The 16,972-nt window shown below is 47.2% G+C and overlaps 1 protein-coding gene across 8 annotated transcripts in view; it reads left to right on the top strand.

The window, feature by feature from the left end:
- Nucleotides 1-14,458, top strand: part of LOC147612795 (magnesium transporter MRS2-I-like) — a 52,428-nt gene extending 37,970 nt beyond the window's left edge. For 2 of the 8 annotated variants that reach the window (XM_086783415.1, XM_086783414.1), the window contains 6 exons: nucleotides 12,836-13,060; nucleotides 13,277-13,321; nucleotides 13,480-13,524; nucleotides 13,639-13,668; nucleotides 13,805-13,924; nucleotides 14,062-14,458. In XM_086783415.1, coding sequence (XP_086639541.1) covers nucleotides 12,836-13,060; nucleotides 13,277-13,321; nucleotides 13,480-13,524; nucleotides 13,639-13,668; nucleotides 13,805-13,924; nucleotides 14,062-14,193 — 597 coding nt within the window. In that variant the 3' untranslated portion in view covers nucleotides 14,194-14,458. Of the gene's footprint in view, nucleotides 1-12,376; nucleotides 12,452-12,835; nucleotides 13,061-13,276; nucleotides 13,322-13,479; nucleotides 13,525-13,638; nucleotides 13,669-13,804; nucleotides 13,925-14,061 lie in introns of all 8 variants that reach the window. The other 6 variants (XM_086783412.1, XM_086783416.1, XM_086783411.1 and 3 more) reach the window with 6 other exon arrangements.
- The last annotated feature ends 2,514 nt before the right edge of the window (nucleotides 14,459-16,972 follow it).

The following is a 16,972-nucleotide window of genomic DNA, read 5'->3' as shown; positions in this document are numbered from 1 at the left end:
ACCAAATGCCGAATCCCTGAGGTATCCACACTCCCGGGATCCAAGAAAAAATGAGCCAACTCCCAAAGTCGGCCTATCACATCAGTCACCTCCAGATCGCTCATGTGGTGAGAAAACTCAACTGCTTGAGTCTTCAAAGTGCTGAGAGCGAGCTCTAGAGTCCACTCCCGATCACAAGGTCCACATAGAGGGAACGAGAAGGCCACCGCTGAGTCTAGTGCCTCCTCCCCGCGGGCCGGAGGTATCACTACATGAACTCGAATGGGTGCTGGCTCATGGGGACCCTCTGCTCCAAAAAGCCGTGTAAAGGTATAATCAAAGGCCTCCGAGCGCTGTCTAATGCCAAGGCGACTCAGCCGACTGCGGATAGATGAAATCCGTGAGGCCCTAATCGGCATAGGTCTCCTCTGTGATGCTCGAGCGAGGTCAGTGCTCAGCGCTCTCCGGACTGCAGGTGAGCGCCAGGGAACTGCCAGGGTCTCCCGGGAAGGTGAGGCGGGCGGAGGGGGAGGAGGGGGAGGCGAGGGAGGTGGAGAGGGAGCCGCTGCCGAAACCGGAGCGGGGGCGGGAGGAGGCGAAGGTGGAGACGAGGCGGTGGGAGGGGACGGGGGTGGAGGGGGTGAAGAAGGGGGAGCTGGCATCTCCTGGTCCTCGGTCGCTGCAGGGGTCTCCTCCTGAAGGGGAGCAAAGCTGTTCCTCACGGGAACCCAGTGAGGCTGAGACTGTGGCTGCTGCTGCAGCGGTCTCTGTGCGTGCTGCTGTGGCTGTCTCCCTCGGCGGCGCCCCTGTCCAGGCTGCCACTCCGAGGTCTCTGTGGCCTGAGCAGGTGTCCCTGAGGCAGCCTGCCGAGCCGAATCTGTGGGCGGGCCATCAGTAGCCTGCTGCTGTGGTGAGGGTCGAGGTCTCCTGCGAGGGCAGGCCTTGGCCAGATGACCGACCTGCCTGCAAATGAAGCACTGGTTCGGGAGCCCCGAGAACTCCACAGGCTGCCACTCCGAGGTCTCTGTGGCCTGAGCAGGTGTCCCTGAGGTAGCCTGCCGAGCCGAATCTGTGGGCGGGCCATCAGTAGCCTGCTGCTGTGGTGAGGGTCGAGGTCTCCTGCGAGGGCAGGCCTTGGCCAGATGACCGACCTGCCTGCAAATGAAGCACTGGTTCGGGAGCCCCGAGAACTCCACTCTCTGAGCTATCCACCCCCCCCTATCCTAGGTAGCTGAATGACCTTAGGAAGGGAGGAGATGTCAGACACCAACACTCTGACCGAAGGTAGCCCCGCTGCTCTGGCCACCATTGAAGCTGCTGAGGGGCCCGTCTCTAGTACCGAGCCCACCGATGCTCCGAGCCTGGGGAGGAGCGGAAGATACTCCCGGCGGAGATCAGGGAAACAAACTGTAATATGGAAGAGGCGCTCTCCCTGCTCCGCCGCTGCTGGGTCAAATCCATGCTGCCAAGGTCTGAAGAAAGCCCGAGCACCCCTGATGTCCAGAGGACTCATGGCAAGGACCTTGGCAACGCTCTGGGCGGCCTCGAACTCGATCTGATAATGGCCCCGGCCCAGGAGCTGTACATCCAGGATCTTGCCCACATCTGCAAGAAGGCGAGCCTGAAGAAGATCCCTGATCTCCCCTCTGCTGGGGCGAGTGCCGACTATACGGCGGATGGTGGAATGAGCCTGGAGGCGTTCCACCTCTGCAGTGAGGCTCGCTTCCTCTTCCGGCGAAAGAGAAAGCCTGATGGGGATGACCTCGGGGGCGGGCGAGGGGGCTGCGGGTGAGTCCCTCTGAGGCGAGGCGGGAGGAGTCTCCATCAGAGTCTGAAGCTCAGGCGAAGGCGAGGCGAATGCGGAAAACCTGCAAGAATCGGGCTGCACCCAAAGAGGCGGAAGACCGGATGAAAATGAAGAAAAACAAAACCCCCTGGGGGTGAACAACACGAAAGAGGAGGGAGAGGGGGAAAACGAAGGAGAAGCCCTGGGGGGGGGGGGGGGGGGGGGGGGGGGCGGCAACAAAGCGAAAGGGAGGGGAGGCGGGGCGCTGCTGAAGGGGGGGGGCGGGCGCGAACAGGCGGAAAGGAAGGGGGCGAACAGGCGACAAAGGGGAGGGGGGGGCTAACAGGCGAAGGGGGGGTTGGGGGCGAATATACGAAGAAGCGGGGGACGAATGGCGATGAAGGGGGAGGCGCAGCAGCGAGGCAGGAGGGGGGGGCGCATCAGCGAGCAGAGGGGAGCGAAGGCAGGCGGGGGGTGAAGAGGCGAACAGGCGGAGAGGTGGGAGGTGAACAGGCGACAGAGAGAGGGGGGGCGTGCAGGCGGGCGCACAATGCAGGGTGGAGGCGGGAGCTTCAACGAGCTACGGGCGATCCACTCTTAGGCTGGCTTTATTTCTTTTTGGGATTGGAGATTTGGCAGAACCAGAGGGGGTTCTTTGTTTCTCAATAGCGGTATGTTCATGAGTTGCTGGAGGCCTTTGGGATGGAGAACTGTGGGCCTATTTCATCTCCGATGGACCCGAACACCAAACTTACTGTACATGATCCTTGTGAGCAGGTTGATGCCTCTTTATATGTCGGTTCATTGATTTAGTTGCTGAACACTGGCCTATTTCATCTCCGATGGACCCGAACACCAAACTTACTGTACATGATCCTTGTGAGCAGGTTGATGCCTCTTTATATGTCGGTTCATTGATTTAGTTGCTGAACACTAGATTGGACTTGAGTTTTCCAGTGGGACTGATAAGCTCATTTATGTAGACACTTTTGAAGACTCATTCGGACGCAGGATTGCATATCTTGCGGTATCTATAGGGTATGAAGGATCTTGGACTCTATTATAACACTAGAGGAGTAACTAAGAACTGAGTCAGTCTCCAAGGTTGGAGTGACTCTGATTGGGGAGGAGATCTAGACACGAGGAGATCTACTTCAGGATATGGCTTTACCCTTGGCTCAAGAGCGATTTCTTGGAGTAGGAAGAGGTAGCCAACTATTGCCTTGTCTTCCACTGAGGCAGAGTATCGGGCTGCTTGCGAGGTGGTGTGGCTACAGAGTGTTGGGTGTTGGACTCACACACTCACACACACAAACCTGCACATTAGGGTTAGGTGCAGGGTAGAGAAGCTCACACACAGAAATGAGAGAGAGAGAGAGAAAGAGCCAAAAGTGTGGTATCCACAAAATGCAAGTCAACTCTTGCATGTGTGCCACATCCATATAATATAGAAGTACAAAATATTATATGTTGAGTGTCCTTTCACACTTGATGTCCAAGGGGAAAAACCACATGGGAAAAAGTGCCCTTGGTTAAGCCCTGTTCACACATAGCACTACTATAAGTGAGCATATGCCTACAAATCCCCCCTGTAGTGGAAGTGTGAACCTGTACAAGGTAGCAGATCACTTGTATGAGAGTAAGCCCAAAGCTTTGCGGAAAGCTTCAAACTTTTCTCGAGATAAAGCCTTTGTGAATAGATCTGCAACATTATCCTGTGTAGGGCAATAAGATAAACTGATCTCCCCTGCATGTAGCCTCTCTCTGACATAGTGATAATGAATCTCTATGTGCTTGGTACGTGCATGAAATACTGGATTTCGTGCCACAGCCATAGCACTCTGGCTATCAGTGAGAATGGTGGTGGGTGTCTGCTGACACTCACGAAGATCAGCCAATAGTCTCCTCAACCATACACAATCTACTGTAGCTGTAAAGACTGCCCTGTACTCAGCCTCACAAGTAGATGTAGCAACAGTGGGTTGCTTTTTACTCAACCAAGATATGCATGAGCTGCCAAGAAAAAAACAATTCCCACTGGTGGATTGCCTGGTATCGTAATCACCAGCCCAATCTGAATCACTGTATGCATAAAGCTGCAAGCTGTCCCCCCTGGGATAGAACAAACCAAGATCCAGGGTACCCTTAAGATAACGAAAAATGCGTTTGACTGCTTGCCAATGCTTTGTGCCTGGGCTGTGCATGAATTTGCTCAACAAAGACACCCCAAAAGATATGTCTGGCCTCGTGTTACACAAGTAAATGAGGCATCCCACTGCCTGGCTATAAAGGCCAGCCTCAAAAGGCTCTCCAATATCATGCATAGTAAGCCGTACACCTGGTTCTACCGGAGTAGAAATGGGCTTACATTCATCCATGTGAAACCTTTTTAGCAAACTTTTTATGTACTTAGTTTGCTGCATAACAATGCCATCATCTGTATGCATAAACTGTATGCCGAGATAGTAGTGTAAAGGCCCCAAATCTGACATATCAAATTCAGCTTTCAAATCAGCTTTGAAATCTGAAATTTGTGCTTTGCTTGTACCTGTAATGAGCATGTCATCTACATACAAGATGACTATGAGAATATCGGCATCGGTTTTCTTCACATACAATGTGCTTTCAGCTGAACTATTCTCAAAACCTTGGCTGGTTAGATGAGCATGTATCTTATCATACCAAGCTCTTGGAGCTTGTTTTAACCCATACAATGCTTTGTGCAACCTGCATACTTTATGTTCCTCACCAGGAACTACAAAACCAATGGGCTGATTTACATATACTTCTTCCTGTAAATCCCCATTTAAGAATGCAGTTTTGATATCCAATTGATGCACTTTCCATCTTTTATGGGCAGCCAATGCAATCACTGATCTTATTGTGGTCATTCTCGAAGTAGGAGCAAAAGTCTCTTCATAATCTATTCCCTTTTTCTGGGAGTAGCCTTTAGCCACAAGTCTTGCTTTGTACCTGTCAATAGTACCATCAGACTTTCTTTTGACTTTGTACACCCACTTTGTGCCAATTACATGCTTGCCTTTAGGCAATTCCACAAGATCCCATGTATTATTCTTCATGATAGAAGAAATTTCAGCTTGCATAGCTTGCAACCAATGCTCATTCTCATGTGCTTCTTCATAAGAAGAAGGCTCTTCTGAATCAAAGAGACCACCCATTGCGAATGCAGACTCCCCACGATGTACATTCAAGGCATGGCTGGAACTAGCCCTTGTTCTACCTGTGAGTGGAGCTGCAAGTTTGCTTTCTTGCAAAGTTTTCAGCAACCATCTTGGCACTGACTTGGCTGTGTCTATGGCTGTTTGCTCTTCCCTGACAAGATCTTCCACTTCTTCTACAGAAGGGGGCTGAATGGCTGGCTGGTCCACATGTTCTACATGTGGATTTTCTTGTGTAGGGGCTGGCTGATCTGAATCCCCCCTAATTGCAATGGGTAAAAGTCCATCAAACATGTCCTGTATGCCTGTATCATTGCTTTTATACAAGCTGACCATGGGCTGTTCTGAATTTTCAGCAAATACCACATCTCTACTCACAAAAATCCTTCGTGTAGTTGGATTATAAAGACGGTATCCTTTGCTTTCATTGCTGTAGCCCACAAAAATGCATTTAATTGCTTTGTCATCAAGCTTTGTTCGGAGTTGTTCTGGCACATGTGCATATGCCAAACACCCAAATGTACGCATATAATCCACTGTTGGCTTTCGGCTATACCAAGCCTCAAATGGTGTTATGGTTTTCAAAGCTTTTGTTGGACACCTGTTCAACACATGAGTTGCACACATTATAGCTTCCATCCAGAATTTGTGAGGCAACTTTTGTGCTTTCACCATGCATCTTGCCATCTCCATGAGAGATCTATTTTTCCTCTCAGCTACACCATTCTGCTGCGGTGTATAAGGCACAGTACATTGGTGTTTGATGCCCTTTTGAAGCATATAATCCTTGAATGCATTTGACATGTATTCTCCACCTCTATCTGAGCGGAGTGTTTGGACTTTACATGCACACATATTTTCAGCCATTGCTACAAAGTGTCGAAAGCATGTAAACACATCTTCTTTTGCTTTCAAAGGGTAAGCCCAAGCAAACCTGGAGTAGTCATCAATGAATGCGACGAAGTAAAGATGCCCCCCTATGGATGGTGTCTTCATTGGACCACATACATCACTATGTATGAGCTGTAATTTACTTTCAGCTCTAACAGCTCCATCTTTGGGGAATGGTTTCCGATGCATCTTTCCCAAAATACACCCCTCACATACATGTCTTGGCGGAGACTCAAGAGGCGGCATATTATCAACCATATGATGCTTCTGCAAAAGCATCAAACTCTGAAAATTTACATGCCCAAAACGAGCATGCCATAGCTCTGCATGATGCATAGCAGGAGTGTGGGCAGCCACTGTATTTGCATCATAAGTGCGCTTGTCATAGCTGTCCAGCTTATACAAGCCTTTGTATCGTGTTCCAGAAGTGACTATTTCATAACCCTTTGATGGGTCTTTTACCAAACACTTCCCATCTTCAAATTCAACCTTTAAACCTTGATCGTTTATGGCTGAGACGGAGAGCAGATTTTTCTTTATTCCTGGAACATACAATACATTTTTCATACATATATTGGCACCATTGGCTGCAATAAGTATGACATTACCAATTCCCTTTACTGGATATGTGGTATGATCTGCACATGATACAGTGCGGCCATTTGAAGCATAATCCAAGTGCTGAAATACATCTTTGCATGAAGTGATGTGGCTCGAAGCACCACTATCAAAATACCATGATGCATTCTGTCTGTCAGATGCAATGCAAGACATATCAGTGTTCGAAGCACTTGGTGTGTCACTAGTGCATGTGACCAAAAAAGTGTACTCTTCCTGGATTACATTAGCTGATTGCTTTGCTTTGTCATCCGAAGAGTCTGCTACTGCATTGCCTGCTTCTTTCTTTTTCTCTTTTGCAATCCTTTTTCTACATTCACTGATGTAGTGTCCAGGCTTATGGCAGTAGTGACATTTGCCCTTCTTTTTGGGCTTGTTTGCATCCCCTTTGTCAGACTTTTCACCACTAGAAGAGGGCTGTCCATGACCAGCCTTGCTAGACTGTTGTCCCCCATGCTTAAAGCTCTTTGCTTTACCCTTATCCTTGGCTGTAAATGCCTTTTCTCCACCACGGTTGCTCGATATGTTTGCTCTTGTTTGCTCTTCCTGCAAGAGTAAACCCACGAGCTCTTCAAAAGTGACGGGATCACCACCTCCTCTCATCGAGAGGTTGAGAGAGGTATGAAAGCCCAAGTAGGAAGGCGGTAAAGAATGAAGAGTGTTGGTGACCATCTGTCTGTCTGGGATAACCTCATCAATGTTGAGCAATTGTTCCTGCAAATCTTTCACTTTGGTGAGATGATCTGCCATGGAGTCACCCTCATCCATAGAAAGAAGATCCAATTGCCTCTTCAAGTAGGCAACTCTTGCCTCGTTGCGTACCTGATACATTGCTTCCAATGTGTCCCATGCAAGCTTCGATGTCTTGCATGAACGAATGTGCGGAATAATAGTCCTTTTCACTGAAAGGGCTATCAATGACATGGCCTGTGCATCTCTAGAGTCCCATCTCTTCTGCTCTTGTGTGGGAGCAGGATCTGCATCAGGAGCTCTTTGAGCACCTCCCCTTTGAGGCGTGGCTGGTTGAATGGTATGTGGGCGTGTGTCATCACCACACACGATGCCCCAAAGCCCTTTGGCTACCAGCAAATTACGGATCATAAAACTCCAGAGGGAGTAGTTAGATCCATCCAGCTTGTCCTCCTGGGTGAGCACACCAAATACATCTGTAGCATTTTGTGCCATGTCAACAAAGTATAACTGCAAGCAAACCAAGCACCAATGTGCACTGCCAGGCAACCAAATGTCCTGTGCAAATGTATGCCTGCAAACCAAAGCAAGTGTAAACCTGCACCAAGTTGTCCAATTACACTCAATGTGTATACATACGCGACAAATCGCAGCTGTAATGCCCAATTACATGCTCCAATCAGAAAATCCCCAATTTGTATGCACTCCAATCGCTTCAATGTGCATCTAATTGGCCAATTTTCACAAAAGCCCCAAATTTCTGCAAGTGAAAGAGGTTCAATTTGCCAATTTTGACCTCAATTTTGAAAACCCCCAAATTTCTGCAAATTAGAGAGGTTCAATTTGCTGATTTTGACCTCAATTTCAAAAACCCCCAAATTTCATCTGCAATTTCATTGTCTGCAAAATCGGCATATGACCTCCAGGCAAGGGCAATGGACCAAGTCGTTGCAGGTGGCCAGTCGTTGGAGGGAGTTGTTGTTGCAGAGAGTCGTTGCAGAGCACGGATGGCAAGACGGAGGCGTGCAGAGCTGCAGATGGGTGCACACAGGTCACAAGGTGTGCAGAGGACAGCAAGGCGGAGCAGACGGAGGCGGCAGCCGTGGACCAGTCGTAGGCGGGAGAATAGCAGACGGGCGCTGGACAGTGGCGGACCAGCAGAAAAATGCTCTGAACGGAGGCGGACCAGCAGAAACGGGCCTTGTGCAGCTGTCGGGTGAGCGAGAGGCGACAAGGCGCTTCAGACGCAGGCTCCCATGCTGGTGTCGGGCGAACAGGTCAGAACGGGAAGGCGCTTCATGCTGGTGTCGGGCAGGCGAGCAGGCGGAAGGGAACGGCAACGCAGGCTCCCATGCTGGTGTGGGAACGGCAACGCTCACGGGCGACGGCAGGTGCGTAGCGCTGGGCGAGGCCGACGGCGACGGAGGCCGAACGGGACGGTACGTCGACGGAGCAGAGACGGCCTGAACGGAGACGTCGGCTGCTGTGACGGAGCGCAAGGCGCCGACGGAACGGAGACGCCGGACAGACGGCGTCTGCAACGGAACAGAACGGCAGGTCGGGACGATGTTGGCCGGCGGGTGGAGCGGTGACGGGGAGACTGAGCAGCTGTCGGACGCCGTTGTGGACAGCACAGCCGCCGGCTGGGAAGGGCGGTGCCGCCCGTGAGCTGGGCGGTGGTGGTGGGCTCCCCACTAGTGCCGCCCGTCTCTGGCGGCCGGACGGTGGAGCTACTGGACGGAACCGGCGGACGGAAACAGAGCGACGACGGAACCTGACGGACGGAAAAACGCAGGCGACGGAATATGGCAGCCTGCGGACGGAATTTCACAGAAATTTTTCCAGCAGCAGTTCTGCAAGGCCAGCTCCCAGCTCCCAGCTCTGATACCAAATGTTGGGTGTTGGACTCACACACTCACACACACAAACCTGCACATTAGGGTTAGGTGCAGGGTAGAGAAGCTCACACACAGAAATGAGAGAGAGAGAGAGAAAGAGCCAAAAGTGTGGTATCCACAAAATGCAAGTCAACTCTTGCATGTGTGCCACATCCATATAATATAGAAGTACAAAATATTATATGTTGAGTGTCCTTTCACACTTGATGTCCAAGGGGAAAAACCACATGGGAAAAAGTGCCCTTGGTTAAGCCCTGTTCACACATAGCACTACTATAAGTGAGCATATGCCTACACAGAGGTTACTTGGCGAGATTGGGGTTCCATAGAAGGAACCCACGGTCATCCAGTGCGACAACCAGAGTTGTATAGCTATTGCTCGGAACCCGGTCTTTCATGCCCGGACCAAGCGTATAGAGAGGCAGTATCACTTTGTTCGAAAGAAGGTTTTTTTGGTGACATCTTGCTAGCCTTTTGTTGGACGGATGACAATGCAGCCGACCTCTTCACAAAGCCTCTTCCTCTCAGCAGATGCTCTGTCAGCACTCTAGCTCACTCTAGCTCACTGGGATTGGTTCCACATCCAGGAGCTAAGAGGGGATGTTAGCAGTCATCTCTTGTTTGTACCATATTACACTATAGGGAGTGAGGGCCAGTGATGTGGGTGTGCCCACTCGTGTGAGGTTTTCTCCATTTTTTCTCCATTGTTCATTCCCAGTTTTGCTAGTCGTGGGGGGCTGATTTTCTCTCTCTCTCTCTCTCTCTCTCTTCTGTCGCCCTGTAGGAGTCGCTTCTTCTTGATGCCTCTACCAACTTGGTGAGGATAGTGCACAACTTCTTTTTTATGCTGATTTGGGGCTGCCCAACCAGGGCTTGCTAGCCGACCAGCCCATGGTGCCCATAGAGGGGCTGTCGGGCCAGTTTCTATTGGCCGACTGGCAGCCCCATCCCGTATATATACCACACTATCCCCTCCACATTCTGTACCGGTTATCAGGTGTATATAGCAAACTTTCCAGCGCTTATCTCTTGTGCAGGACTTCTGCGTTTTCTACTCTATGTTCAGTCTCATTTCCGCTGCTCATTCCGACAAGTATTTCATCTCGCTATTTTTGTTGACAGATGAAGATGTTATCTGGCTTTTGCCAGACCTCAATCCCCAAACAATAATGCATGAGACTAAGATTTGTCATCTCAAACTCTGCACTAAGCATCTGTTGTGTTTGTGAGATTTTTTTTTGTGATCCCCTATGAAGATGAGGTCATCTATATTGGCATATCACGACAGGTGGCCCGACCCGACTCTTTCGTTTGGCGTTGGTTTCGTGCGTTTCAGTCCGGCCCTGATCCCGCCGCCCTGCCTCTGCTCAGCCCATAGGCGGCGCTCGAAGCACAGTGGGCGGAGCTACGTCCACTTTGTGCCTTACATAGCACATGGCTCATTTTCGAGTATTTTGTGGAGGCCTTCCTCCCGATGATTTTGCTGTCCGTTGTCGTCTCTATGCCCCCGTTGTTCCGTCACTGTCACCGTTTCATGGGTGCCGCCCATAGAGCTGCATGTTGACTTCACTATTTCTCCCCCCGAGCTGCCTGTTGTCTTCGCTGTCTGCTGCCTCCAGGAGCCTCCTTTGATGACCCCAAGCTCGTCGCTCCCGTCTCAGGGGGCTTTCCCATGCAACACTTGCTTCAGGTCAATAGTGGTATGTGTAGACACACATCTGGTGCAAGTGAAGGACATTAGTGACTCCTCCAGCTTCTCTGACAACACCTATGATGTCAAGCTATTAAAAAGAGGAGTTTTTGCTTCAACTTTGAGGCTCTGCACATTTTCGTCAGTACATTTTTTTCACCCTACACTTTGTCATTTTTTATCATACTTGTAGGTGCTTGTTACAGTGAGCCACTTCGCGGCTTCTGGTGCATTTAGTGGGCACTACTTGCAGGGTTTTGTTGGATACTAGTGTGGGATAGGAAAATTTGGGGCTTTTATGAAATTTGTGCTTAATTGCACAATTAAAACTACAGGGGTACACATGGATTTGGGGCTTTTGCGATTTATGTACAATTGGCACAAAATTGAGCCCAACAGCGCATTAAAATTTGGGGCTTTTGCATTTGTGTGCAATTGGCACATCATACAGCTCATTGGTGCACAAAAATTTGGGGTTTTTCATTCTACAAGCCTTGTTTGGATGTTTATGCATTGATTGTGCAGAGATTTGCATTACTTGTGTCGTCGTCAGGACAGTACAAACATTTATTGCAGCCTTGTACTGGGTAGAAAGTTTGCTTAGGAACTTGTGATTACCTGGCATAACACTCCGGTGCATTGGGTTTTTTGTCTGGAGGTGCTTTTTATAGCATACTTGGTTGCAAGTGTTTGCATATCTCTTAGTAGAGAGATTTCAGCATTATGGCTGGGAATACAACTGATATATTTTGGGTTTTGTCCCAAGAGGACAAACTGTATGGCAGTAATTACTCCCTGTGGAGTTTCATTGTTTGAAACCTTCTTGTGGCCAAAGGTTTATGGGCTTATGTACAAGTGAAGATGTACGTCCTACAAACATAGCACCTAACACACTTGGTCGTGGTGCTTAGCAAGGTGCAACACCTGCTCCTCACAGAGCAGAAGAGATGGGATACTCATGATGCCCAAGCGATGGCTTTGATTGTTTTGTCAGTAAAGCGATCAATTATACCGCATATCATGTCTTGCAGAACCTCACGGCGAGCTTGGGATGTATTGGAGACCATGTATCAGGCTAAGAATGAGGCCAGTTAAACCTTTCTTAAAAGGGAGTCGGGAAATGTGTCAATGGAAGACGGGGACAGCATGGCTGATCATCTTACGAAGATCCAAGATCTTCGGGAGCAATTGCTTAATATCGATGACACTCAGGACACCTGACATCATTCCAGAGGGAGACTCCCTTGGCACTACTTCATGTGCAAGACAATGCACACCTGACCAAGACCATGTACGAGACCTGTACACCTGACCTTGGACACTTAGAGTGGAACCCTGGTTGGCTCGTCCCGGACTCGGGCTCACATGGGACCAGTTTCCACTCCAGGTCCTGCACCTGCTGTTCAGATATGTCCGTGACATCCCCTCCCCTTTTGCTTAACTTGACGGAAGCTGCATAGCCTCGAGATAGTCCGTCAATAAAGCCGGATAGTCTTCGAAGAATTCTTTGTCAAGCCAAACTGCTTTGTGAGTCTCTCGGTCTTGAAACTTCGTGAGGAAGTGTCTTCGTCTTCGATTTAACTCATGTTTGTCTTGGGTGCCAATAGCTGGAGTTCATAATGGGCTGAGTGATTTATGCTAACAGGTAAGTAGCCGCAATTTGGACCGTGTTCGTAAGTTGAAGAGTGGGATGACAAGGCTCACAGCACGTGTGCAAAAGGTACACATCATAAGAAATTAATATATTTCAAATGGTGTTCATGAAGTTATTAAACACTGTAGTGGTTTGCTGGTGCCTAAGATCTTGGAGCTTGAAATGGCTTCTAGTGCTGGTCATTTGGAATATTGTAATGGTTCTTCTAATGATCTGATTACAGCAGCAGGAAATGCCTTCAAAAAACAAAACGCCAGCTTAATATATAGAGATTTGTGTTATGAATGGTCTTAGACATGCTCTGTTGCTCTTCTTTCTGGTTCCAGTGCTTTGTTTTGAGTCTTTTGTGAGTGCTGTTCATTTCAGTCTTAACTTGTGTAAGGTATATGTTGTGTGTCCTTTCTTGTTGCCTGGTTGGTGGTCTCAGAAAGAGTGGGTTTGAGGGTTCAGGTTCGGGATGAGTTGGAACAGCTTTTGGATGATGATGGTGATATGGCTGATCTTTTCCTGACAAGGAAACTAGCAGGCTCATCTTCCCCTGTAGGTGGTTCTGTGCCCCCAAATTGGGCGGTTGGGTCTCCTACTATTGGGTCCAGAATCTCTCGAGCTAGTAGAGCTAGTGCTGGAACATATGGTTCAGATAATGACGTTGAACAACTTGAAATGCTTTTGGAGGTTAGTGTGTAAAATTTTGGCTGCCTTGACTTGCTTATGAATATGGGTAGCCTGAATCATAATAGCTTGTGTAGATTGAGACCACAATGTGCAAAGTACATACAATCCAGTTGTGTGGAAGTGTTTTTTAATGTGTGCTTGAATCAAACTGGCTCTATTATTGCATACAGGCTTGTATAGTCTACAGTTGACATGTTGAAGTGGACCTTATTGCAGGCATACTTCATGCAGATTGATGGTACTTTGAATAAACTCATAACAGTTAAGTATATGTTTGCACATCTGCGTGGTCCTTAGGAATTATAGGTTTGATGCGAGAGGAGTAGTGCCACATGTATATGGCTATCAGTAAGAGAGCATGTCTTTGTTGTTGAAGTCTTCAATTTTGTTACCAACACTTTTTTTTTTTGGTTATCCAGCTTCGAGAGTACATAGATGACACTGAGGATTACATTAACATCCAGGTCTGCAAGCTTACGAGCTCACTCTTAAGCATCACAGTGGAGCAAGTCTATAATGTTTGTATGTGTGGATTGTGGTGAAACATGGTCTTACTAAGGCTACCCGGATTTTTGCAGCTTGATAATCACCGAAATCAACTCATCCAGGTGTGATTACCTTCCAGCACATGATGACATTGTAATCTACTTTTTTAGCATTGCAGTACTCTCAGCTTAATGGAGGTGGGTGAGTGGTAGAGGGAGGGTGCATTCCTCTTCTAATAATGAAAGTCACGAGTTTCAGCTGGAGCTAGTCCTGAGCGCAGGAACTGTGGTCATGGCTCTCTATGCAGCAGTTGCGGGAATATTTGGCATGAATATCCCCTATACCTGGAACATTGGATATAACTATGTGTTCAAATGGGTAACTTGTTTTCCCCCTGTTTGTAGGTGTCTCTGTGAATGCACAGTAAGCTGTCCACCTGTAGGAGGTCAACTCATTTTCTGATAATTACATCGCTGCCTATAAACATTTAGTTCTTTTTACTAAGGAGTTTACAGTGGCTTGCAGGTGGTTCTTCTCACTGGAGTAGTATGTCTCATTATTTTTTCCACGATCTTGTTTTATGCTCGCTACAAAGGACTTATTGCAAATTAAGAATTTATGCCATTCGATCCCCCTTGGGAATTTGATTTTGATGCCAGGTTTCTGGTTTCCTATGTTTTTGTAGGTAGAGACCAAAACAAAAGGTAATGCCTTAAGTAGGCACTTTTTGCAACATCATCTCGGTTTTGGAAATATATTGCTCACAATTTGATGTGCATACAAGATTTTGCCTTCATAATCATTTACTCATGCACAAGCATGCATTGAGAAACATCGACCTATGCTAGCATGTTTGTGACATACCTACATAGTATTAATGTGGAGTGTTTATAGAAGGAACTTTTCACATCCTATTTCATGTCCAAAGGCCACCAATGATGACCAAAGTAGGGGGAACGTTTGTGAGTTCTGTAAATGCCGTAGTGTTGATGTATCTGATTGTGAATGTTACACATGTAAACGGGCCTCTGTTTAGAAGGAATCATTCGATATATTCAGTCATGTGATGGTTCCTTTGGACAAATTTGATGAAATTAACTTTTCATAATCTAGGAAATGAGACTGAACACCTCAGAAACTTTTTGCATAGTTCATACTCCCTTGGTTTGAGTTGCACTGTTGTGCAGTCGGGTTACATGGGTGTCTTGCTAAGAACTTCTAATCATAAGGTTTTTTTTTTCACAACTACCTTTTGCAGTTTCCTAAGAATGACATCAAATATTATGTGCATTAATAGAATCAAGCCCAATTTTTATGCTACGGTACTTTTCTCGATGGTTTGTATGCATGCTTCAAGTTACCATGTGTTGGTTGCTTTGATTCAACAATATGAATGGATGTGTCTTGACAAGAACACACCTCATGAGTTTATTTGAAATGGGCCAAATGTTTTGGCATAGCTTTGTGGTTCTTGTGAACATGCCAGTGTGAATGTTTGGGCTCTTACACAATGTCTTTGAAATATCTCCTTCAATCCTAAGTGAATTGCCATATATGATAATTTACCAAACTTATATAAGATATTGATAACCGCTTGATACTAAACTTATCTAGGATAGTTATAACCATTTGATACTAAACTTATCTAAGATATCTAGAATGTAGCCTAGTTGATAATGTACTACCTATCACTATCCACATTCAATATTAGATCTTGCAAGGCATTGAGATAGCGCAAAGTTGACACTTCATAGTACTCATGTAGTTATAAGTAGAGAAATGGATCATTGATTTCTAACACTCCTCTAAATGTCAATTTGAAAGTGAAATATCTCTTCGCTTTGATGTGAACTCAATGAGGATGCACTCTAGTAGATCTTTCTTTTCAAGAGCCTTGTTAAGATGTTTGCTTCATTCTCCATGGTCTAATACCACTCTAGAAGATCTTTCTTTTCAAGAGGCTTGTAAAGATATTTGCTTAATTCTCCAAGACTAGCTCGACCCCTCCGTTCATGATACGCTTTTCCACAAAGTCACAATAGGCTTTGTGAACAAAGGGTCTTTGTAATCTCCATGCACCACTCATTGTTACGTTATAAATTTGTTGGCTATTTCTATGGTGTTTTCATAACTTTTAGATTTCCTTTCAACCATATTGCCTTGGATGAAGTAAAGCACACTCCTTTGTATAGAACGTTTTTAGATGAAAGTGTCATAGAAGGCACTCTATTGATGATTCCCTAAATCAATTGTGAAGTACTAAAATGTCACTAAGTGCAGTATGTCACCCATTCATGGTTATGCACAAAATTTAAGCAATCGCGTCTCCTATTTAACTTTGATATATTTTGGCACTTGTATTCTTGCCTTTTGTAATGGTTCTCCCAAAGCTTTGTTGAGGACGTGCTCATTATAGTAGTTGTAAAGTTGATGTTAAGCCTTATGTCGCATAAAAAGATCAGATTGTCCTCGAGGTTCTTGTACAATGACTTATTTGTATTTGATGCACAACCTTTGGTAAACTTCCATGGGAGATGTGTGAGTGCGAGCACAAGGTGAATGTGGGGTGCTCACAAAATATGCAAGTGTGTGGGTACGTGCGGTGTGTAAATGTGTAAAGGGGTATGCAATGAGCAGAGGTGAGCATGTGCACACATGGGTGAATGTGCAGGTGTAAATACATGAATGTGTGCGCATGCTATGACTGCAATTATGTGCAGGAGCGAATGTGTAAGAGTAGACGCAAAAGTGAATGTGTAAGTGGGTGCATGCACATCCAAATGTGCATGCACACAATGTAAATGGGAGGGGTGCACACACATGTGAATGGGAGAATGATGCATATGAGGGATTGGTGCGCACGTGTGAGTGATGTGTGTGCACATGCGGGTGAAAAGATGTGTGGCGTGCCTGGATGGTGCAAATGGGGTTGCATGTGCAGGTGCGAGTATTAGTGAATGTGCAAGTGCATTTGCAAATGTGGGTGCAAGTGGTGTGTGCGCGGTCGAGAGTAAATGGGAGGGGGATGCACATGCGCAACGTCCAACGTGCAAATGTGTGTGGGGTGCACGTGCAAGTGTAAATATGGCTGCATGTGTAGGGTGTGCACGTGCATGTGCGTGCACAAGCAAATGTGTGTGCACATGTGTAGGGGAATGCGGAAGTGCGGGTGTAAAGGTGCATGTTAAAAAAGTGTGTGCAATGTGTGAAGGTGGGTGCACGTGCGAGTGGGGATGTGCACGTGCGAGCAGGGTGCAAATGTGATGTTTGTGCATGTGCACATCTACAAGAGTGTGAATGAAATGGTGTGTGCATGTATTTGCGTGAAAATGTGGTGTAAGAGTGGCTACATGCACGTGTAAATGTGCATGCACGAGGTACAAATGTGCGTGTTTTTAGTTATTTTTTGATGTTTCTTGTTGTGTT

This window comes from Cibotium barometz, chromosome 45 (genome assembly GCF_041138505.1).
Source record: "Cibotium barometz isolate CiBa-2024 chromosome 45, ASM4113850v1, whole genome shotgun sequence".
In the NCBI taxonomy this organism is placed as follows: domain Eukaryota; kingdom Viridiplantae; phylum Streptophyta; class Polypodiopsida; order Cyatheales; family Cibotiaceae; genus Cibotium; species Cibotium barometz.
The sequence above is the reverse complement of the archived record's forward strand: the minus strand, read 5'-3'. Positions and strand labels throughout refer to the sequence as shown.